The 24,147-nt window shown below is 38.0% G+C and overlaps 1 protein-coding gene across 1 annotated transcript in view; it reads right to left on the bottom strand.

Moving 5' to 3' along the window:
• Positions 1-24,147, bottom strand: part of KCNT2 (potassium sodium-activated channel subfamily T member 2) — a 118,293-nt gene that overhangs the window by 3,650 nt on the left and 90,496 nt on the right. The window contains exons 23-28 of the mRNA XM_083867396.1: positions 21,748-21,882; positions 17,466-17,577; positions 12,413-12,514; positions 9,650-9,733; positions 8,145-8,273; positions 1,740-2,040 (exon numbers count right to left, since the gene is read on the bottom strand). Of these exons, the coding sequence (XP_083723522.1) occupies positions 1,740-2,040; positions 8,145-8,273; positions 9,650-9,733; positions 12,413-12,514; positions 17,466-17,577; positions 21,748-21,882 (863 nt within the window). The remainder of the gene's footprint in view (positions 1-1,739; positions 2,041-8,144; positions 8,274-9,649; positions 9,734-12,412; positions 12,515-17,465; positions 17,578-21,747; positions 21,883-24,147) is intronic.

Raw genomic sequence — 24,147 nt, 5'->3', positions numbered from 1 at the left:
TTAGCAATTTCTTTTCAACTGTAGTCATATTAAAAATATCTGACATTATTATCTTTTGAGTTATCAGCTCTAAAAACATCCTATTTTCTAATGATTTTAAAATCTTCTGGGTTTTTTTTTCAGTCATAGCAATTTGAATGTAACCCAGTTTCAGTGGATTTACCAATCTGTCCTGCAGGTTAGGTAAGTTTGTGGTGAACAGGGACTCCTGTGCATGGCTAGCATCAAGTTCAAATGATGACCAAGGTTAAATACAGGTGTATGGCATTCTCATCCATTTCCAGATTTGGTCAACATAAACCTTTTTTTTTTGCCTTTTTCTATTTATCTAGGAAGCACTTGCCTTTTATCACCTGTGCCAAGGGCTTGAAATGTGAAAACTGTATAAATGGAAATTGGTATATCTCTTGCATTTTTAATGGTTCTCCTAATGATGGGTTGAAATGAAGGCTGGTAATTTTTAGTTTTAAGGTTTCAGCTACACTTTTGTAGCTGCCATTGCAGTATATTTTGTATCATTTTCTCTTGGCACACTCCTTGGGCTGCTGCAGTGAGACTGGTTTTAATCTTATCAGACTAAAGAGGAGAGGCAAAAGGAAAGGCAGTGCTTCTGTGTTAAATCCTCTTTAGCTTTTTAGGAAAATGTCTAACTCAGATTTAGATAAATGTAATCAGGTAAAGCATTTAACTATCAAGATTTTGCTGCCTTGTAGATGGTACCTTCTAGTCCTAAATTTGAGTAATGAGATGAATATTTACTTTTGGCTTTTAGCTAGGATTTGAAAAGCAGAAACACAACAAAGTTTTCTTGATACTAATATAAATATGAATAAAATTAAATTAAAACATTTTTGTGTTTGATCCAATGTTATTGTGACTTGTGAAAACTCCTGGAAAACATTTAACCCTGAATCTTTCTGCAGAGAGTTTCATAGAAAAATCTAAGAATGAAGGCACAGAAATTATCCAGATGGGGTGTGGAATAAAGAGCCTGTATTTACATATCTAGAAATTCCTGGTGTTTCTAGGAATTTAGAACCCATAGTCCTGGGGTTTCCACTCAACATGCTACAAGGCCAAGGCCAGAGAAAGGCAACCTAACCGGCTGTGCTGCATGTGTTAGAAAGTGTTACTGAGCTCTTATCCTTAGCTTAAAAACCCCTAAACAATCCTACAAACTAAAAGGCAACTTGACATCAGCCTTGCTGGAGAATGATTTGATGGATAAAAATGGCAGCTAAAGACCTAGTGAAACATGCTTTCTAAAAATGACTCTCACATGATACTTTGGCATTATTTTTGAAAATTGCAGGGAAAAGGCAACATCCTTCACATATAAACAACTCCCTGCCTTGACATACGAGTGAACTTCACAACAGCCCTGTCTTCATCTTTATTTCAAGAGGTTTATAGAAATATGGTGCAGCTGTTTAATGACTGGGGAATGTTTATAAATTCAGCAGACACATTTCATCTACTAAATATAAATGTGACTGATATGCTGCCTTATGAGCCCTTCCATATCAGCATAGGAATGGATGATAATGGAATGCATTAAAAACACTCCAAGTTACTCTTGGTAAATGAAAAAAACAAACCCAAACATCCCAAACCTAAACCAACAAAACAAAAAGCATTATCATAAACTTAGTATTTTGGTTTTGGCTCCATCATTTCTTACAAATAAGTTCACCTCACACCATGCTAATGTTGCTACTGAAGTACTGTAATAGTGGTACCATATCCTGCTGGAGAAAGGCCCAGGTGCTTCATTCTGTTCTTCACGAGTTCAGCGAGCTCCTGCCTTTCTGACCTCCTGTAGAGGTTCATTCTCTGCTGGTTGATCTTCTCAGCAGTTTTAGCAGAGTGCCTGGGGGCCCTCCTGCTGAGGCGCCGTGCCCACTGCATGCTCTTCCTGCGCAGCAGCGGGTGGTCGGACTGGTCACTGGAAGTGGAGTTCCGGTGGTTTCCACGGCAGCCGAACTGCTCTTTGGTGTCTTTGGTGTCCTCCCACTCCTCCACGCTGATGGAGATTTGAGACTTGAAAGAAAAGTGACAAGGAAGATGAAGGGCTGTATTAAAAAGGAAGCAGATGAAGATGTTCTCTCCGCTTGCCAACAGTGCAGTTGGACATGGGGTTTGGCTGCAATGGAGCTGAGGGGATTGCTAAGCTTTGTATTTAGCAAGTGTTCCTGAACTGGGCACCCTTTACTAGACTTGGACTTTTCATGTAAAAAGCTCATTTATAATATCAATACTTTTATCAAGTGCAAAAGCAGGTAAGTGTTATTTTGTGCCCAACTGCACTGGGATTCTGAGAAGAGCAAATTTAGCCTTCTGTTATTGCCCTTCCCAAATCTAGGAATCAGTTCTGAATGACTTCTCCACTTTCCTCCTAGTCGTGTATTTTCAGAAATCTAAGCTGTGTAACTGTTTTTTACATGTGTGTTGTGGATTCATTAAGTGATGGTTTGACTTTGGCTGCACTGTTTTCAATACTCTCTTAAGACCACAGGTAGAACATGCCTATTAATTGTATCTCAAATTTCCAGGTCTTCTTAACTTTGCAGCACATATGAAATGAGGACGTAGTAACCTTCATTGTGATCCAGGGCACCTCCTATGAAAGTGGTAATTGATTCCTACCTTAAAGAATAGTGATGTTACTCATATAGTGACAAGCCTCCCCCATAATTAAGAGCCAAAATCTGTTGCTCTGTTGCTGTGTTTTCCTTATGCCACCCAAATAAGACCAGTGCTATGTGCGTGTACAAATACTGAACACAGGTGGATGGACTACAGGTGCATTTCTAACATACAAAAGTTCCTAGAGAATATACGAGGAAACATTCCAAAAGATAACTTTGTTAAGATAAATTGTTTCAATGTGTATTTTAGATTTAATGAGTAGTTTTAATTTCTAGTTCCAAAACCACTTCCTTAACAATCCTGAGTTGTTCTTGTGCTGTTTGAACATCCTTTATTGACGTTGAAATAACAAAGTCCTTGCTGGTGTCAGTACAAGCACATCATCAAGTGACTGGTCACAGATTTCAGTGTGGTGAGTGTTTAAAATAAATACATTAAGTATAAAACAAAGATGATGTGAATGAACAGGCTGAGTTCGTGTGAATCCCCTTGAACTGACTGTGCTGGCAATAATCAGCAAATTTAAATAAAGAAAATTTAAGGGAGGAGCTACTGAATGTCTTTTCCCACTAACATGAAATCTGAAATCAAGATTCTGTTGACCTCATCAGCATCTTTCTTTAAGGGGTTCACCGCAGAATCTGTGAGGTTTCTGGAGTCCATAAAATAATATTTGATATGAGTAAGCTGGATACATTGTCAAAGATACTTATATTTTTCACTTTTGCAGAAATTAGATTTTATCTGTGTAAAAGATAAAAGCAACAAACCCAATCAAACAGCAAAACAATCAAAGTTCATAATTAAAAAGAACACTACAGATATTTATGCTGTAGCACTTCCAAGTAAAATCACATTTTTAATATTCTAGACTAGGATCTTGCAATAAGTCTCAAGTAAAGACCAGCTAATTTACTGAGGCTCTTCAGCTTACTCTGCAATAGAAAAGGGATTTTGTGAGGGGTTTTTTTTAAACAACCTGATTTTTTTAATTTTTGTTACTGACTCCATGGATGTTAGGGCAGAAGAGAGAACCTGGATCTGTTTGAACAGGAATGCAATTTGACTTTGTTGTTTGTTAGACTGTCATTTTGGGTTTGTGTGCATTTTAAGCAAGGACTGAAGTAGGCAGAGTACATTCCATAGGAAAAGGTGCTATTTATGGGTAGGAAGGAGCTCTTTGTTATGAACAAATCTGATACAAACTGAGTGTAGAGGATGGTCTTGTTTTGCCTTTCTTTCTGCCTGCATTGGCAGCTTTCCTTGTCGAGCTCTTGACAAAACAAATAACGAGACTTGCTGACAGAAGTAGTGCAAAGGCAGAGACCAATCATTATCACTATAGAAGAGTTTGTCACTTTTCAAGCCAGAGACTAAATGGGAGAAGCCAAGTGAAAGAACAAGTTTTTGTTTCTGTCAATCTGTAAATCCTTATCTTGAAGTTTTAAAGAACTTCATAGGTGAGCTGAAAGTATAAAGAAAGGTGATAAAGCTAAAATATTTACTACAGCAATGATGAAGTTTTTATTGTGCCTGTTGAGAAAGCTGTGCAAGAATGGCCCTTTGCTGTATGCAACAGGAAAAAATTCAACTTTAAAGACAAAGCAAAATCAAAGCGCAAACTCTCAAAATCAGCAAAGTGTGTCTGCCAGTGGCAAGCTGTTAAACACACAGAAGATAAAATTCCTGTGCAAAGTACTTCTGTGTGTCCCTCTCTGTTTTAACCAGTCTTGAACTTGATTTAAAAATACTTTCGTAACTATCATTAGTTTGAGGTTTGATTGTTTTCATTGAATTTCACTTTCTACCTAGTTCCACAGGAGGTAAATCTGTTGCCTGAGAAGCATGACTGATGACCTAGTGTCACTCCTGTGCCACATAGTGAAGAAACATTTGCCTTTAAATCTTTGGTTTAGTTTGCTTTTTGTTTTTTAAAGGCAGGTTCCTGTCTCACGTGTCCCACTGTGTGCCCTGAAGGGTGTGATTGCTCACTTCTGCTGCCAGATAGCTGTGACCCTCTCAGGCATGGTATTCTAATAGAATGCTTCATGCCCTAAGATCTACCATTAGGCTGGTCAACACATGGCAGGAATGCAAATGTAGTCATGGACACACCAGTGTGCATATTTGAGATGATGGTGACTGAGATATCTGTGGTGATAACACCAAACATCGATGATCTTTAGATTTTTGCTCCCTTGCCTTGCTGCTCCCTGGGAGCTGTGAGTAAAATGTGAAATAGTTTGAAGGAGTAGTTTCATCTGTTCCATTCTGAAGCAGTGCCTTATTTTTACCTTACTGCAAGTTCTATACTAAATTTTCCTGCTCTGCCTACCACGAATGTTACTTGCATCCAGGGTTCTAGAAATGCTTTTCTGCTCCAAAAGGTGTCTAAACCATTGCTAAGTACAGCCACATTTTCCTTTTATGATAAACTCGGGGATTTTACTCAACTAGCATCTAATGCATTTAAGCTTAAGGCTTTCACCAGATCTTTCCACTGTGAAGATGATCTGTTACCTTCAGAATTCAACAGGAGCACACCCAAAAGGAACCAGAATTCCACTGGGCTTCTTTGAAATTCACAGTCTGTCAGCTTTCAGATTTTTAGCAAGCTGCTTATGTCCAGAACAATGTGGCTTTAAAATCCATTTACTCGAGGATGATCCATTGCCTAGTTCCATTTTCTGTGAGATTTTACTCCCACAGTTGAACCTTACATACAGTTTCTGCCTGGGATTGAGTTACATTTCTTCATAGCACCCTCTATGGGACTATGTTTCAGATTTGTGATGATAATGTGTTAATAACAGGGATGTTTTCATTACTGCTGAGTGGTGATGACACTGAGCCAAGGCATTTTCTGCTTTACATCCACCCCAGCAGCAAGTGGGCTGGAGGAGAGCACAAGAAGGGGGGAGGGGACACAGCCAGGGCACCTGATCCCAACTGACCAAAGTGATATCCCTTATCCATGGTGCTGTGCTCCGCAGGAAGAGCTGCAGGAAGGCATTTGTCTTCTAGCTGTACTTGATGGAGCCCTGCTTTCCTGGAGATGGCCAAACACCCCCTGCCCATCAGAAGAATGAGCAAACTCTTTGCTTTGCTTTCACATACAGCTTTTGCCTAAGTTATCAAACTGCCTTTACCTGAGCCCAAGAGATTTCTCCCTTTCAGCCTCAGTTTTCTCCCCATCCCACCTTGGGGGGAGCAAGCAAGGCAGCAACTGTGTGGGGCTTGCTTCAAACAGAACACCCAGGAACAGGCAGACAGGGAGCAAATACTTACTTGTGAAGCCGTTTCTCGGGACTGACAAAGAAAGGGAAAAAGAAAACAAAAAGACAATTTAAACAGAAGTGAATCTAAAGAAACAAATATGGACTATTAAACAGGAGCCACAGAAAAGCAGCCACACAGGTAATGAAAAAAGATTTCATATCTCTTTTTTATGTTTTTTGAATGTAATGGAACTAGTTTGGGTCATAAGTGTGATAGTCATTGGGAGGCAGGCTAGATGCACTTGGGTCACTGAAAACTTACTTTATTTTTAAAGAAATTATGAGTATCTGTCAGTGAAATGAGGGCTTCTCATTCAGATAGCGAAAAAGGGAGTGCCAAAGGATAAACTGCACACATTAAATAATAATAATATTGGCATATTTTGTCCTCATGGCTCAAGTTATCCATGTTATTACCTGACAGCACCCAGGTAGGTGCAATACAAATTTACTTTGTTTAAACTCAAATTGATAATCATGTTGAAGGTTCTCTGAGTTATAAACCTTCAAATTTTGGTTAGAAGTTCATAGTTCCTGAGTAAAAAGAGTGAACTTCTTTTCTCTTATCTTATTTCCATTGTAAAATCTTACCCAAGGACATTCTTCTGGTTTAATGTATTGAAAAGCTAAAATGATAACCCATGCTAATATTTCATTAGTGAAATAAGTAAAAAATTCATTTAACTTCAAAATAAACATTTGCAGAAAGATTAGAGCTTTGAACATCTCTGTGTTTGTAGGTCTCTATCCATAAAGGCCACAGACACAGAGGGGATATTTCACTGTCCCTCTCTAGAGGGGAAAGCTTGTACAAATTGTGATTCACTAAACAAGAAACTGCACAAGTATTTGTGTGAAAATACCACTAGGGGACTGCATTCAGAGCCTTCAGCTTAAAAAGATCAACAACTGCTTTTTCTGCAATTAATGAAGGACGAGTGCCATTCTTCCACATTTGTCCAACACCTGACAATTTGAAAATTTAACTAGGAGGTTTCTCCAACCTCCCTTCCTTAATCCTCTACCTGATTTAACTCAAATTCTTTGTGAGATTACCTGTGAAAGTTGCTAAGAATTAGTAACAGAACTCCACATTCTCTTATTTTGGACCTGAAGTTAAATAGCCAGCCCTGAATGTGAGAATAAAGCATTGCCATGAATTTTACCTTATCCTTATTTAATGAATTCTTAAAATCCGGTATGTCCTCACTTTTGTGGAAAGCTGTGACAGACCTTTTTTCATATTAGCAGTGAGGCTGACTAACATTCTTCTCCAAGGAATGATTTTGATGGATTATGTTAAGGCTGCTACAGTTGAAAAGACATTACTGCAGTGACAGACTCCACTGGCAATACTGTAAAAGCCACCTGCAGAGATAGCAGTGGTCCACAAAGAGATACACCCATGAACTGGGTGGAATCTTGCACAGCTTTTTGTCACCCTTTTTTAAAAATTAACTTCAGCTGAATGTGCTTCCTCAAGAGCAAATCTTGCCTTTAAGCACTATATGCCCAAAGGTTTTCTAATATTTTTCTGAAATATGGAAAAGAAAATATAAATTACCTATCTTGGATGTTAGTGTAAACGATGTCTGAGTATTTCAGAAGAAAGGAGAGAGTTTTTGCTCATTTTTGCAGTTTAAAGCTATGGTTTAATGAGATGGTAGTATTAATGGCCATGTAAACAAATGGATAACACATGACAGAAATTAAAGCTGCCCAAACAAAAAGGTATGTTAAATACTCAGAAAAAAACATTTTCACCATTTTTTATAAACAGAGAGATGGAGAAATGTACACATTTATGTGGCAAACACAGAAATACATATATAAAATATTTTGCCACAGTTCAGCAGCTAAATTTAGAAAGATCCCACAACAGTTTGAATAACACTAACAAGAAATAAGCAACAAGAGAATGAATTAGAAGGTCAAAAATGCTGCCTGTTTAGAGACAAGTGCCAGAGGGCCTGGTTACAGGGTTTGTTACAAACACTGCCCTTAGTGAGCACAGCCAGGTGGGAGCAGAGCTCACTCTCCTGCCGGTGCTGGCTGTGCCCAGGTGCCCCTCATTTCCCATCCATCCATTCCCTGCAGGCCAGCACAGCAATCCATACGTGTCCAGGGGCTCAGCCTGGGTTAGTGGGACCATCCACGTGTCAGCAGAGGCCACTCCCCGCAGTCAAACCCACAGGAAAGCAAGGTGAGCTGACCCACCTCAGATGTTGTGAGCTTCTGGGATTCCGTCCTGTAGACTCCAATTGGAATGTCTCCTGTAGAGGAACAAAGCTTCTGATACAGTCTGGCATATGTCCTGATCCACAGATCCTCTTCTGTGATTTTCATCTGAGCAAATAATGATAGGAGGGAGGACTTTTAACTCCTAAGGGTTTATCACTTGTTCCCTATGCTACTCATGAAAAAAACCCAAAACTAAACACTAGCTTATAATTATCCCTTTGTACTGCTGCACCTTTGTTGTGGAGTCCACAACAAACCTGCAACTTCTGTTGAATTCGTCAGACTGTTTCTTTTGCTTTCTCTCTGTTTAGAAGACATTGCAGAGGAAGCAGTTTAGCACTATGAACTTCTGGTCTTGGTTTAAGATTACTTAAAATTTATATGGCAGCCTTCACCCAGTGTCTATATTTGACTAAAATATAAATGAATAAACTAAATATTGTTAGTAGTTAGAAGCTGGTGTGGACAGACTGAAGTGCATGAGTATTTTGAATTTGAATTTGTCCACCAGACTGCAGGCTGAATATGTGGGAACAAGGGACTTGGGAGGAAGTAATACACTAATCATAAGTGGCAAAAGAAGTCTTACATGAAGCTCACTTATTTCATTACTAGCTTTATTTCGAGATGTATGAGTTCCTTTTTAGAGATTCAATTGTACTTTCAAGCGTTCTTACATTCACTGTAATGAAGCTTAATGATTGACCAAGAAATACATAATTTATATTTAAACACCTTTTTTAAACCATCATTGATACCTCACTGCTGTTCTTTGTAGCTCTCCACAAAGCAACTTTTAATAACTCAACTTGTATTGATCTGTTTGCTACCCAGGGTATGATGGGTGTGGGAGAAAACAAAAAGGTAGAGTTTATTTTAGTAAAAATTACTTCAGTTGTTCAATGTTTTATGTGTATAGATACACAGTTAAATTGCACTGGGGAATACTGACATACAAAAGAAGATGATTATAACAAGAATATTGACAATAATAACAAGACGATTTTTTAACTCCAACTGCTAGTAATTTAATACATCTGATCTTTATATAAAAACTACTTATGCTCTTTATTGCCCACAGGAATGAGGATTGGGAGATAGTCCTGGCCAGGCTGCACAATGCAAGTAATGCCTCCTGGGTTTTGTATACTTATTTTTTAAATTGGTTGCTGAACTGCCATTGGTATTTCATATAAAATGCACTATTCCTGTGTTTTCTTGACTTTCCAATTTTCTACTGAATAGAATGCATTGTGTTTTCTTGGGGAGATATTTTTTTGCTATATAACTAAAAGTGGGTATGTTTTCTGTTTTATTTCCTTGTCTTCTCCCTGATGAAAAAGGAAACAGATGGCCTTCCTTGAACTTTCACAAAAGGAAATGCCATACAAAGAAAGCTGAAGTATTTTGCAGAAAGAACAGAATCTTCTTTGGTAGTCTGTGCTGATTTTTTTTATTTTTTTTTATTTTAAATAACTTACAGAACAAAGAAACCCAGATCCTGGTGTGGTGTCAAGTCCCAGCAGAAGTCTTGTGATAGAAATCATATAATCTTTCACAAATGACTGCAAGATTTTTTAACAGGAGAGACAAAAAAGAAAGAAAAAAGCTTTAATGAACAGATGAGTAGGCAACCATTAGCACCATGTGTGAATTTCAAAGAAATTATACATCTGTATTTAAGTATCTTAAGTATCATCATCGTTAAGTATCTTAAATCACTGTAGGAACACCTATCCCTTTTTTTTTTTTCCTGAATTTACTTATATAAAGTAAGGTTTTTCTAAACTGGCTCTGCATGTGCATGCAATGTACATACAAGATTTGAGACTAAGGCATAACAAGGCACAGTAAAAGCAAAGATGGATCTGTCAGTGGAAGGGAGGTGTCAGTCCTACAAGGTGTGAAATTATAATGAACTCTGCTGTGCAAAAGAAACATATGGCATATGTTAGATGGGTCTGCAGTCCTCAGTGGGTCCCTCTGAGGTGAAACTGCTATTATTTTATTCAAATTAGTAATCTGAAGGGTTTTTAAGGGTTGATATGCCTTGTTGCTCTGCTAAACAGTGTCTTGCTATTGCTTAAAAGGTAGAAATTAAGTTTAGCATAGACTAAGGTCAGGAACAGACTAAAATTGCATCAGCTAAAGTCACAAATATTTCTCCTCCTGGGTTGGGCTGCTGGAATGAGAGGGCCGTGTGGGTGCTCTTCTAGCTGTTCTTTGCCACCTGTACTCAGGTGTAGCAGTGAAGCACTGTTCCATTCCTTGGAACACAGCACACACCGTAGCTCTGCTGCTTCATGCAAATGCACAGCTAACAAAGAAGTATCTCACAAAAGTATTACAGAAATCCTTTAGAGCTATAGAATCTGGATTTGTTCAAACTCAGAAGCTAGATGGATTTCATTTGATATATTGGTGATTCAACTACTTTAATTTTTGTACTGGTAGTCTTCCAGTTGTGATGGGCTAAACACCAAGGAGCATCTTGAATAAAATTTGTTTGCAAATTAAACCCATTTGTTATCTTGGCTGCATCATTTCTGCCATAGAATTTTCATTAGATTAACAGGTTTATTCAGCAGGATTTGCAAGACCAAATTTTCATTTTTCAGTCACAGTCCTAAAGATAATTCAAATGCTTTTTTTCAGCCTATAATGGGAAGCATCAGCTGAACCCCGATGTTCCCCATGTATTTGCTGTTTCTTGCAGAAGACAGAAAATAGGACCATGAAAAAGAACAAAGAGCTGCTGTTACAGAATTTCTGACTTGGAGTAAGAAAGGTAATTCTCGAAAAACGACACCTATGAGCAGTAGCAGTTCGAAGGAAGGACACATGGAATTAAAGTGAGAACGAGCATTTAAGGCTTCTTGTTTTAAACACTTTCTGGTGAATGGTGTTACTCTGTCAACTCATAGCATGATTATTCATGTCTAGGAGCAAATATAAAATATTGAAGTTACCTATGTGCTGGCAGGAGCTGTTGATTGACAGATTTGTTTATATATATGTCTTCGGTATTTTTACTTTTTTAATATTGTGGTATGTGATACTCATATTCTGGGGCATGATTATGAAGATGTTTTATATAGAAATACATTTATTTCTAGAACTATAAAATATATATGTTCATATACATGACTGGTTTATATATTAATGACTTCTTGAGAAAAGTTTAGCTCCAGGAATTTTTCTATTGATGTTGGATTTGCCTTCAGGAGATTTATTTGGAAGTAGAATTGCGATGAAAGAACACCTTTCATGCACCAAATTACCAAGTAAATTAATTTCCCTGCAAGGATGCTTTCCACCTGAGTACTAAAGCATCCACAGGCTATCCCTGGGTAGAGGCAAAGCAGGAGGCTGCTCAGATGAGCAGATGATGTGAGCCATGGTGGTGTTCGTGCTTGTGCTGTGTGCCTTGATCCTTGGAAGGGTGGCACTGGGAGCTGCTCCTTGGGCATCCTGGTGTGTCAGAGTGTGCAGAAACATGAGTATTGCTGAAGAGTGAGCAATATTGGCCTATTTTCTACCCTGAAACCAGCAACTACTGCCTCCATTTGCCCTGACTGTATTTTCTGGTATTTTTTCTTCAACTCTCTGAAGCTGTGCTCTTCCCTGATTCTCACTACTGTCATCACTACTTCCTGGATTCTGAGCCACAAGGTGGAATTGCTGCCTTTTCTTCCCTTGCTGTCTCTTTGTAAGCACTGAATGCATTCCTTGCAAGGGCAAGCACAGCTTAATTTACAATGTAATGATTGGGCCTTTGCAGGTCTAGTCAAAATGAGTAAGAGGAGAGGACACTATGAAGTAATTGAGGCCTTTATCAGCAAATGCAGGAGACTAATAAATTACATATTAAAGTAATTCTGTTCCTTTCTGTTGGGGACATGATGCTGTGGGAATGGGCACTGCCCTTTTTGTTGCAGAGTACAAGCATTATTATGCTGTATGATCTGTAATTTATGTAGGCCTTATTGAAATTATTTGACTGTGGAGAGGTACATACACAGTATTACATTATGTAACATCAGATTTTGTGCAGTCACAGGGTGATTTTGGGATTGATAACTGAATTAACACATGTAGCATGCTCCATTATCTTTTGCCATTGATTAGTCCCAGTATAGATGCACTTTAATGGATCCTATGTCAGAAAATAGGGTCATCCAGCAATTAAGCACAATAAAATGAGTGCCAATATTTGTGTTAAGTCACATTACTGTTCACAGTACCTGATAAAGCAGTGTGTCCAACATGCTGATGCTGAAAACCCTGCCAGCAGCAAAGGGCAGGCGAAACATAAATGCCAGATTAGATCCCTTCTCCCGCTCTTTCTGTTAAGGAATTAAAAAACAGAAAACATTTTTAATGCTGGTTTTGGACAAACTGTAACAAAAGCATGAAATAGATATTATCTTGAAAGAAGTAAAAAGAGTAAAACTCCTTTACTCTCAACATAGTTTCTTCCTACAAGTATGGAGCATCTTTGTTCAGCAGTTTTTCAGGTTGAAAGACATTGACCAATGTATATGTTGTTTCAGTCATCACATCCCAAACAGCATGGGTGTTTTTCACTAGATCAATTTTAAAAAGATGGAGGGATATCAACTCTGCTTAGCTCCTGTTAACCTGCTCTAGTCCCTAGGTGCTGGCAGTGGACTGTTATCCTAGGAACAGGAAACATGAACACAGTCTGGTCCACAAGGGAAGAAATGGCGCAGGGGTCAATCAGTGCCCTGGTGCTGCTGGCCACGCTTTCTGGTACCGACCAGGATGCCAGTTGCCTTGTGGCCACCTGGCACCACACACTGGCTGAGGCTGCCAATGATTTATTAAAAAAACTATGGACATTGATCTAATACCAATATCCAACTATGACGGACAAAGACTCTCTAACAGTTTAAAGTTAGAAAGTGTATGTTATTACGACGCTGGGCAGCGTGAGGGATAGCTCCCAGAAACACACGCGCAATTTACAGATCATCACAGGGTCTTTTATCTACAGAAGTATTGAATACACAAACTACAAATGCATATTCATAGCTCTGATACCTCCCATTCCCCGCTTCGTATGGTAATTAGCCCAAAAAGCCATCAAGCATGCGTAGTTTGTTCTTTGAAATGGGTTGGTGGTCTTTTTAATGGGGTGGGGTCCCAAAATGATGAAGTAAGATTGTCTTCCTCAGCTCTGACTTTTTAACCTTTAGTGTTCGTGACAGCTAAATCCTGTTTTTCCCAGGACTGTTTGATTTATGATTGTATTGTGTTCATAGGGCCTACTGATTATTCAGGATGCAGAAGCCCTAGTTTGACAGTTCTCATGATTTATCAGTTCCTTATCAGTTCTTTCAGTCTGGCTTCTGTTAGCAAAAGGGAAGTCCTAGCTACATTATCTCAGCACTATCTATTTTGACTACAGTCTTCAATGCCTCACCAACCAGCACCCCATCCTAGAGCAGCTTTCCAGCCTCTCTGCCCCATCCTGTAGTGTTGCAGTAGGTGATTGTGACCCAAGGGCAGGACCCGACCCTTGGCCTTGCTGACCCTATGTCCTGGGTTGCAGTGTAGGATGTACACAAAGTATTTATTCTATCACCATCTTCATGAACTGTTAAAACAACTGGGGCAGTGCTCTAGTGTTCCCCTGCCTTTGGGCTGTCTACTGCTAACGGCCCATCAACGCCTGGCCCATGAGTCACAGGTAACTCCCTCCAGGAGTTATCTCTGTGTAATGGGCCATCAAGGACCCACTTCACACTCATCATCCCATTGTGAGATGCTCTGCCGAGGGGGAGGAGCCAAGCATTCTCACTTGGATATAAGCTGGTATGTGGGACAGTGCAAGGGCACTTATCCACTGGATTCCCAGAGGAGCAAAGCTACCAGACCTCTCTACAGGATCACTGCTTCAGGAAGAGCACCTCACCTGGACTGCTTCCACCATCCTGCTCAGGTTGTATTCTGACTCTGTCAGTGGTCCTTTGTGTTATTGCATTTATTTTATTTTATTTTTACCTTTTTACCTTTCTTCTTATTAAATTATATTTCTGACTTGGAGTCTCTCACTCGTTTTACTTTCAAACCACGACACCCTCATACGACTGGACCAGGCTGGTTTAGTTTCCTTCCATCTCTTCTACAGCCTTGTTTTTCCTTTATTCTTGCTTCAAAGAGATTTGTGAGAAATATAATCCTACTTTCTTTGCAAGAATGAATTAATTTTCTGGTGTTGATCTGGAACAAACTTCCTAAAAACCTGTCAGTTCAACAGCCAAAGTTGTGTGCTAATTGCTTGTACAATTTTAGAATTTATGTAAATTGTTAGAGATCTATGTAAAATAAGATACCAGTAATAAAAAGTACCAATCTCTTTTTATAAGTTATATGTCACTATTGTTTTTTATTACTTAATGCTAATTCAAATCTGGTTAACACCTAAATTATATTAAAGGAAAAGAAATGGAGACAGGAAATAGGATGCTCCATTCTCTGAAGGTTAAAAAAGCAGCCTGGCTCTCTGTAAATCACTGCAAATATACTGGGCCATCCCATATAAGATTTCTGCCCACCTAACATCTGTGTGCTTATCCCTGTGCGAGATACAAACCCACAAGATTGGGTTTGATTAAAAGATATAGAGACTTGTACTTACTTCAAAATGATCACTTACAGCTTTAGAATTTTTATCAGTAACACCTGCAATATTTACTTGGAAAAAACCATAACAAACTGAAGTCTGAATCCTATCCAAAGCATTACAAACCTGTTCTTTCAAGAAAGAGGGAGTGGTTACCTCATTTGTTTTCTTATGCAAGACAAATGGAGAACACAGATTTCAAGTTTAGAGTGTGGGTGTTTTGTTTTTCCTTTTCTCTGTATAAAGGCTACTTCTTTCTCCTATGTCAGTGCCGAGTTTACTGTCAGATTTATTTATCTCTAAAATGAGAAAAGTTGCAGCTGCAACAGCAGATGGACATCTGATTTGTGTATCTGTCTTCTGCAGCCCATTAGGCTGAAAAGCCAATTTGGAAAGTGTGTTTCACTGCTACCTCAAGGCAACTTGCCTGACATTCTCAGTCTTTCTGAAAATGAGGTGCTTAATGCAGAAATAACAAGCAACTGTATGTTTGACTGCTTTAGGTAATTTTTACTGGAGTTTTTAATTGCCTTTCATTTTGCATGAGGGAGTTCTGAAACATCAAATGAACTACGGCACCACCTGTGAAGTTCCCCCTGCAAATGTTAAGATGAAGTGACTGGGAAATATCAACTGCAGGCAACTGCAAGAGCAACGAAGAAAATGTTCTTTCTTTAAGATAAGATTTCTTTATCTTATCTCTGTTCCAGCAGAGCATAGTTTGGATAGGAGTTCATTAAATGCTCAGCTTTCAACCTATCTTTACAACTTTTGCACAATAGAGTAATAGAGACAGTTAAGAAGTTAAAATATTTTAAAATATTTCTAGAGTATTTGGTTGAAAAATTAAGGAGCATATGTAAATAAAGAAAGAACTGAAATAAAAATCCTGGTTTCACTGCAGAGAAGTAGACAGCTCACAGAGAATTCCAGAATCCAAGTGGAATTGGATTAAGGGAATACATTAACAAATAATTTCAGAAACCCTATCAGTCATAGTACACCAAGACATTGTTAGGCTGAAACACAGTGTTGAAGGCCCCAGCCAGCTCTTGGCCCTCGTTGCCCTGAAAGAACTGGCAAAGCAGATTCCAGCCAGTTTTAGCTTATCCTTCATGGATTTACCAGGCAGGGAGAAGTGCTACAAAGGAGAAGCCACAGGTGCAAACCTTAATGGGTAGTGTGGGATGGTGGCATTATCCCAGCAAAGCTGAGCCTCCTGCTGGAAACAGCTCCTCTCTTTCTGCAACAACTTTTGTCTGGCTTCCTCACGGCTCTCTACGTTTTGTCTTTATCAGAACCATCACCTAAACACAAGATCAAGCCTTCATGCTACTACAGGCAAAGATAACAAGTCACTAAAGACCACTCAAGTATTTCCATCTTGTGGTCAACATGTAAGTGTCATATTCAACCAAGTAAAAGATTTACTTCTCATCCTTATCCTGTCTCATCCATACAGGCTGAATTTTTGCAGCATTCAATTCCTCTGTAAGAAACCAGACTGGGAAGGTAAGTTTCTATGAAAAGGCTCTTTTCCATTAAGTATATATTAAAATTACCTACCTGAATATTATACAGTAAATAGTGAACTCTGAAATCCCCAAAATCTAGGAAATTTACGGTACAAGTAGGAAATGGAAATTATGTGTTAAATCTGTATAATGGTAATGATTTTGGCATGAATTCAAATTCACCAAGATCTGTTAGATATTTGAGGTGCACTAACTGGGAGGGTACACAAGAAAAGCCAGCAGTCATACCAACTGACAGACTTGTATGGAGAAGGGAAAGAATGTAGTAAAGGATTTCTGCTCTTGAAGACTGTCCCAGTGATATTGTCTCTCACAAACTCAGAATATGGCCTGAAAGATCATGAAGATAATACTAATACTGTAAAATTGTGGGAGTGCAGAGGTGGGTAGGTCAGATCACCAGTGAAGATTCGAGGGGAGGCAGCTTGTCCTTGAGTTTAGAGAGCTAAACAGATGCACAATATTACTTCCTATGCTCCACCTGTTTTAAGTAACAGGATTTTGAAGAAGCAGATTAAATTTATTTCCATACAGCCACAGTTCCACAGTTTGAAAATGCCAAATATGCACACAGAATATGAAGGTTTTATATAACATTTAAGTAGAGTTGCTGTCCCTCTCATCATTCTGACAGAAAACAATTGCTATTCTCAAACCATCCCAGTAATGCCATTATCTCTAACAGATACACAGAAATGTGTACAGAAGGCATGATTATAGTGCCTTTAAAATGAAGTGGAATTAAAGAATACATTATAATGAAAGCTGTATGTTTTAAGCATTTAGTCAGTTAAACGATGTTCCATGTTAATTGCCTGTGTCAGCCTCTTGGACAACTACATTAGCTCTAAATATTTAATTATCCAAGAAATTTCATTTTCCTTGAGCAAATTCCACCAGAGAGTTGGTTGATTAATATTATATTGTAATTGATTAAATCAAATCAAACTTTACTCTTAAAAGAGGGTAGAATTTTGGAAAAAAATCTTTTATGGTCACTCACAACCATAAATCATTTCACTTTTTCCCCTTGTTTTGAAATTATTGTTACAAAATCGGAGAAATAAAAATATAACATTTCAGTTGAGGGTGGGGAGAGGCAAATCTCCTTACCTTTTCCAATTTGGACAGAGCAAGAGAATAGCAGTCCTTGGCTCTGAACTGCATGAATCTCATGTTGGCTGGGTGAGTTAGTTCTGTGATAATGCTTAGGCTGGAGAACAACCTGCATTTTAAAAGAATGTGGCGGTTATACTTCTAATTTGAACAATTCACAATTGTAAGGCTCTGCATAAAGCTACAGCCTGTGCTTGTGTCCATGCTTTTAATGAAGTCCTGAAAGCTGTGGTGGCTGTGGGCCCAATGAAATGCTGGTCCAATAGCAGAAGGAATTAAAACACATTCTCTGTAGAATTCACAAAGAAGCACACACTTAAAAGCTAGAAAGAAATATCTTAATGTCATTATCAGAGGTTTTATTTAATGATTGGTACAATATCACAAATCTGTAGGAAACAGCAAAAAATGCAAAAATTTAAAGCTTGCACTTAGTACCTGGTTGCATGTAAAGCACTACTGATTTATGTACCCTTTCCAGTTGGGTTTTTCTTTCTTGAGGTCTGTTTGCATGCTGTGACTACAGTCTGAGCAATATAGATGAAAAGTGACACTTGTGGGAGTTGCTGAGAAAATGTATGTTTATGTATACTTATGTTCTCACTTTGAAATATTTACATATACAAAATATTTATGACTTAACACCAATTCAGGCTTCCAGTAACTAAAAGCAGTGAAGAGAGCTCAACTGTGAACTGGCTGAATTACACAGATTTTCAAGCAGCAGACTAAAGAGCCCCTCCTTAGCACTCAGGGCTCCAAGAAACAGAAAGAAAATCATAGTTTACACTATTCAAATACTAAACAAGTCAGAATAGAATGCATATTATTATTTAAATCTTTCCTCCACAGATTCATGTCAGAAAATAAAAGTACATTTGTAGCCTCTTTCGATCCTGAGGCTACTTATTTACACTTAATAGGCAATTGTTGTACTAATTACATCATTGATGTGGCTTCTGTCTCAGTTTTCATGGAAGCAGGATTTGGTAAGTTAGCATCAAACAGAATTCAATGCACCTTTTTGCAAGTCTTGTTCTTTTCCCTCACTTTTGCAGGGAGAAATGTCACTGAAATGGCAATTCAAGCAGAGACTAAATGTGGGGAAATGTATATCCGGACTGTCTGCCAATATGTGTTAATCCCATATTGTATTTGAAAACTAACACTACAGAATTCAGAATTAGAGTCATAGGAAATTAAAGCTGATCTCATGATAAAATATACACAGCAGGAAAAAATGCAGGCTGCTGTGTTTCTCTCAAAGATGGTTTAGTTTGTCACCAAGATATGAAAACTGATTTATATTAGGAAATCAGTTTAAAAATTGGTATTGGTATTTTACTTAGAACTGCCTTTTAGCTGAATTAGGGGAAATGACTCTCCAGGTAGTCAGGGACAGATTGCACCTTGCCCTGGGTGTAAGGCACTCTGCCTGCCTTACACACTGACTGTTTTAGCACTGGAGCAGGCTCCTTCTAGGCAAAGATCCCTCTCTTCTACCCCATTCTAAGAAAGGACTAGATAGGGAAGAGAAAACCCCACCAGCCTGATGGAAGGCATGGCTTGCTGTTGAACTGTATTTGAAAAATCAGACAAGCAAGAGAGACGTGTAGTTCTTTCCCAAACCACAATGATAAACCCAGAAAATGCTGCAATGCCATCATAGCACCTCATTTGGTTTTTATCTAAATTGGTGCTGACAGCAAGATACCAGCCAAAATAATGACCTGTTACATAGGCTTCCTGCAGGATGTGAAACCCAGCCTTTAAGAGGTTAACTAATAAAACTTTATAGTAGTACAGACTTACTGCCTGAGGAAACACGCTGCTTTTCTGAGGTGGCTCACACCTGTCTAAAGGGATTCAGTGGTTGGCTTCCTATTTAATTTTAAAAAGTGAAAAGTATCTTAAGGTATAGACCAAGACTGTTAATTTCTCCTTTTATTTTTAAGCTCTGATAACTAGTTCTTAGTCAGTGTGCCCATTTGAGTCACACTTGTGTACTCCTTCTAAGTCAGGTAAGTCAGTGCTGTGTCACAGTTTTAATTGGGATGGCACAGCTTCTAGCCCTAAAGGTGCTAACAACTCTGTTATAAGCAATGCATCTGCCTTCCAGGGTGGGGAGCACACTCTCCAGGCAAAGCAGAGTTGCTAATTTATGTAAATCGGGGAGTAATGACACAACTGGTATATGTGAACTGCCAGCCTCAGCTGAACGCTACTGCAGCACTCTCACAAGGCTTTTTCAGGTCTGAGTAACTCACATCAGGGGTGTTTACATCAGCCTGCATCCTCTGAATGGCTTCACCTGGTGCGACTGAAGTGGAATCTTCGTCAGTGATGTGATAGCATTGAAAACAGCATATTAAATCCAGTGGTTTAAAATCCCTCTTTAACGCTACAGTTGGTGTCGAGTGCTGTTGCTCTCTACCATGTCCAGTCTTTTCTTCATTACTTTCTGGTATTATTAGCTATTCATAAGTAATAAAAAAGCTTTCAATATATTTTTAAAGGCCATTTACAAAACTATTAACCTTAGTGCAATGAATGTAGTTTGTTCTGTAGAACAGGTAAATGCCACTACCTTATGCCTCTTCCCAAAGCTTACTGATTTCTACAACTTTCATATAATATAAAAAGGCAATGAAATTATTATATGTGTTCTAGGGAAAAAAGAAAAGAAAACTAATTTATACAATATGCTACTTGTGAAAGTTTATGAAGTTTTATGAAAAAGTGTTGTCAACTCTTACACCAAAGTATTTAATTTTAATTTACTTTGATTGTAAATATGTAGTGTTAAAACAATACCGAACAAGATACAGAATTCGTACCTGAGTTAAAGCTGCCATCTAGCTGCCAACAATGAGCAAGACAACTGAAGGAGTGTACAGTAACATCTAAGGGCATACCTATCGTATGTAGTTTCTCTTTTATGAAGTAGAACACAGGGGAAAAACAAATTGGGACTTTGCAAGTTTTTCTTTTGATACAAATCCTTTTTCCTTCTGGGGGTAAACTGTACTTCTAAAAAACTGATGTATGTAAAATCGGTGAGATGCCCAAGCACTGTATGGCCAGGAGTAGATCTGAGTGATGCACAGCTAAAGCTCAAAGTTTCAACCCAAATTTCATAGGTGTGAGTATAAAACACACACCTGTGCGAGTATCAGGCACCAATTCAGAAACTGAAATGTTGGAAAAAGACAGAATTAACGTTTCTTCTGCAATGCAGATTTTACTTCCTTTGAGCACATACAGAAATGCAAAGAGCATTTAACTGCACTCTTACAGAGCTGCATTTACCAAAAGAAAAAAAAAAAAAAAGCTCCATTTTATTTTAATGAACTCAGTTTTCTAAACCACTGAAGAATTCAAAAGCACTTACTATGCATCTCTCTCCGGTCTTTCGTGGAAGGTATGACATGGAAAACAGGTAATTGCAATAAAAACAACATTGAATCATACTCAATTTTCTTCCAGGTCTTATTAGAATGAATACCAGGAAGTGCTAGGCTTAAGCCCCAAATAAGGGAGGCATTTCATAGCTGACTGTGTAGTGTGTTTTGTTTTGTGTGAGATTTTTTGGGTGTTTTTATTAAGCAAATAATATTTTTCTTAGCTCAAAATGACACATTTTTTTACACTTATTGAACCAAGATATTGAACACAAAGGCTTTAATGAGGAGAGTTCTCAAAAGGAACAGCAAATCTCAGTGTTTTGCTTTTCATCACAGCCTCCTCAGCCTCTTCCCTAGACTGATCATATTATACTCTCATGACTCTTAGCATGTTGCTGTAATAGTTAATGTTGTATGTATGTGCCTAAAAATCTAACGTTTGTTCAAAACTGGATATTCAAAATGTGAACACTTATTACTAACTTCATAGTGATGCACTGCTTACCTTTCAGCATTAGAAGGATCTGTTTTTCATATGGACTTTAGCATTAGAGTGAATTTTCTTTTCTCAAAGATCTTTCATCTTAAGTCTTCAAGAGTAACTTTATTTTCTTTCCTATAAACCTGACAGCTACTTTTTTAAATGATTATCTAGTTTGGGGATGCAAAGCTTTCATTTGAGCTTTCAGGAGAATACCTCAGGATCCTAAGTGAATTGCTAAAGCATGGTGGGAAAAAGTTTGCCCATGTAGGACACAAATTCATGCAGGAGAAAACCTAAGCAAAATAAAAAAAAGAACAAATTCTTGGCACGAGAGGCATCGAGTATTTCAGAATTAATGAGGATGTGTAGATAGATTGCAAAAATGTCTTACCTGAAGAGGGTTTGAACATTCACAATAGTCTTGGCATCTGCCATGTAGTCTTCCTCAGCACTCATTGTGCTCTCTTTGTCCACCACCACCATATTAGCTGCAAAGGTGACCCCACACCTTAGTAAGTCATCTAGGCTTTTGTGAAGAGAAAGAGGGAGAAAGAAACAAGCAACTTAAATATGGAACACCTGAAAGATTAGCCGTGCTTGGCATCTGCAGATCAGCTACATAACCACTTCTAATATAATCTAGGATAACATCTCAATTAATTGGTAAAATAGAATATCGAATCTACTTCAGTAGGTTGTTGCAGTCCCTCTCTTGTGTTAATGATAATTTTTTTTTCAATTTTTATTTTAAATAAGTCTTTAACAATTACTTGGGAAGACTCTGGCCTTATCCACTGCAACAACTTGCTCCATTGCAGTTACTTCTGACAATAGAAAAACCCAAATAAATGGTCCAGATTGCTCTTTCCCATAGTTTTACTTTGGTTTCAAAATGTTAATAAATCAGTTGGAGTGTTCTCAGGATGCTTTTAGGAGCAGCTGCAGAGCAGAACTTTGTGCACAGCTGGACAATATGTGAAGCCCAGCCACAAAAAACACTCAGACAGCTGAGTTACAGTTCTCATCATGCCTTGTAGCTTTGTCTCCAAAATTAAGCATGTTTCAGCTGTTTTAATAGCAACAGTTTCCACAGATCCTAAGCACTTTTTGACAAGTGTGGTAGGTTTTTTTAACAAGTTATTTTGGAAGAAGATACACCATTATTTTTGAAACTGTGCAATATTACTGATGGTAGACTACAACAATCTGATTTTATGTGATTTATGAACAACTTGGAGTGCACAAGTAGAAGTCCATACTTTTTTTTCTGAGTAACTTGTATTTCTGCTTTTTCAGACTTTCAGTTGATACCTGAAAATAGCAGCATATTCTGAAATACCCAGATTTTCTGTATTTCAATGTTTCATAAGCTCAACAGCTATTCTTATATTAGCAGTTACATTCAGCTGACTTGTGGAGAATTTGAAAAATGCTAATGTGGAAGTATTATAATTCTAGTTCTCAGGTACCTTTAACTAAAGGTTTCTCAAGATTGACTAGATTTCTACACAAGTGTGAAATCTGTTCATTTACAGATCTCAAGTCCTACCCAAGGACTGGGGGACAGGTACCTACTTGACATATTTTGGTAAAACTGTTTTTCTGTGAGCCATCTACTTCTAACAAAAAAAGGAATGTTAAATGCAAGTAATTCTTTTGGTGGTTTTCTCTCTGAGATAGTAATACTTCATTGATGATGAACAAATGGTAAATATTTTAGATACTTATAGATAGTAGGTGGTACTTTGAGAACGTATTTTATACCCCTTAAATAAGAAAGGAAAATTCACGTATTTTACAATATATTTCTTATCTACAGATGATCAGATCTATTAGTTGTACATGATTTAAAAACATGGTGAGAAAAACACAGGGAATATATATGAACTATATTTTTAAAAGCATTCTTATTGATGATAACAGATGTAAAAAAAACCCTCTACAAAATCTAGTTGCTTATTGCACCAGGAATTAGAGTTATTTTAGTGTCAGAAAAGATGCAGAAGTTCATGCTGGTATTACTGTGACCATCTGAATTCTGAATAATCACTTATTCCAAAGACTACATGCTTCATTTATTTAAAAATGCATTTAATTCTGAAAGAACAAGACACCATGAGGGAGGGATTTGGCAATTTCCGTTTTGGAATAAACTCAGTAAATGTAAACAAAGATTAATTTTTCTATGTTCGTAAAACAGGTTAACATCTGAGTTATTAATTATTTTGAATACTTTGAGTATTCCTTCTTGAGTATACATGTTGATGCCATTTGGGTTTTGCCTTTTTCCTTTTATCTGTATTCTTCATACATGTATTTGTAGCTCTGTAGCCTATTGTATTAGTAATTAGTTTTCCCAGTAATTTTCCATGGCCTTTCCCTAGGCAGAAAGACAAATTCCAGAGCTCCAAGCCCCAGGAGCTATCTTGGTTCTTCCTGGGAATCAAGGCTGAGAACCCTTTGAGATACATTCTCATGGACAAAGTACAGCCAGTGCTGAGGGGGGAGAAGGGGCTTGACCTGGGGGGAAATTGCATCACCACTTTACCTCCTAATTGGTGCTTTTAATCAATTATGCTGATTTTCTAAAACCTATACCATTCTATTCACCCCTGGAGGAGCAGGCTTTTGCCTCTGAAGGCCTTCAAATAAAGATCCCCTTTTATATTACCTGCTTACTGAAATTATCTCGAGTTTCATTTCCAGGTTGGGAAAAAGGCAACAATTTAAATTATTCTTACTTCTTACATTATTACTTCTTTTTATAACTATTATGTAATTAAGAGTTAAG

Source organism: Zosterops lateralis (assembly GCF_965231275.1).
Source record: "Zosterops lateralis genome assembly, chromosome: 9".
NCBI lineage: Eukaryota > Metazoa > Chordata > Aves > Passeriformes > Zosteropidae > Zosterops > Zosterops lateralis.
Note: the sequence above shows the minus strand (reverse complement) of the source record. Positions and strands in the feature narration are given on the sequence as shown.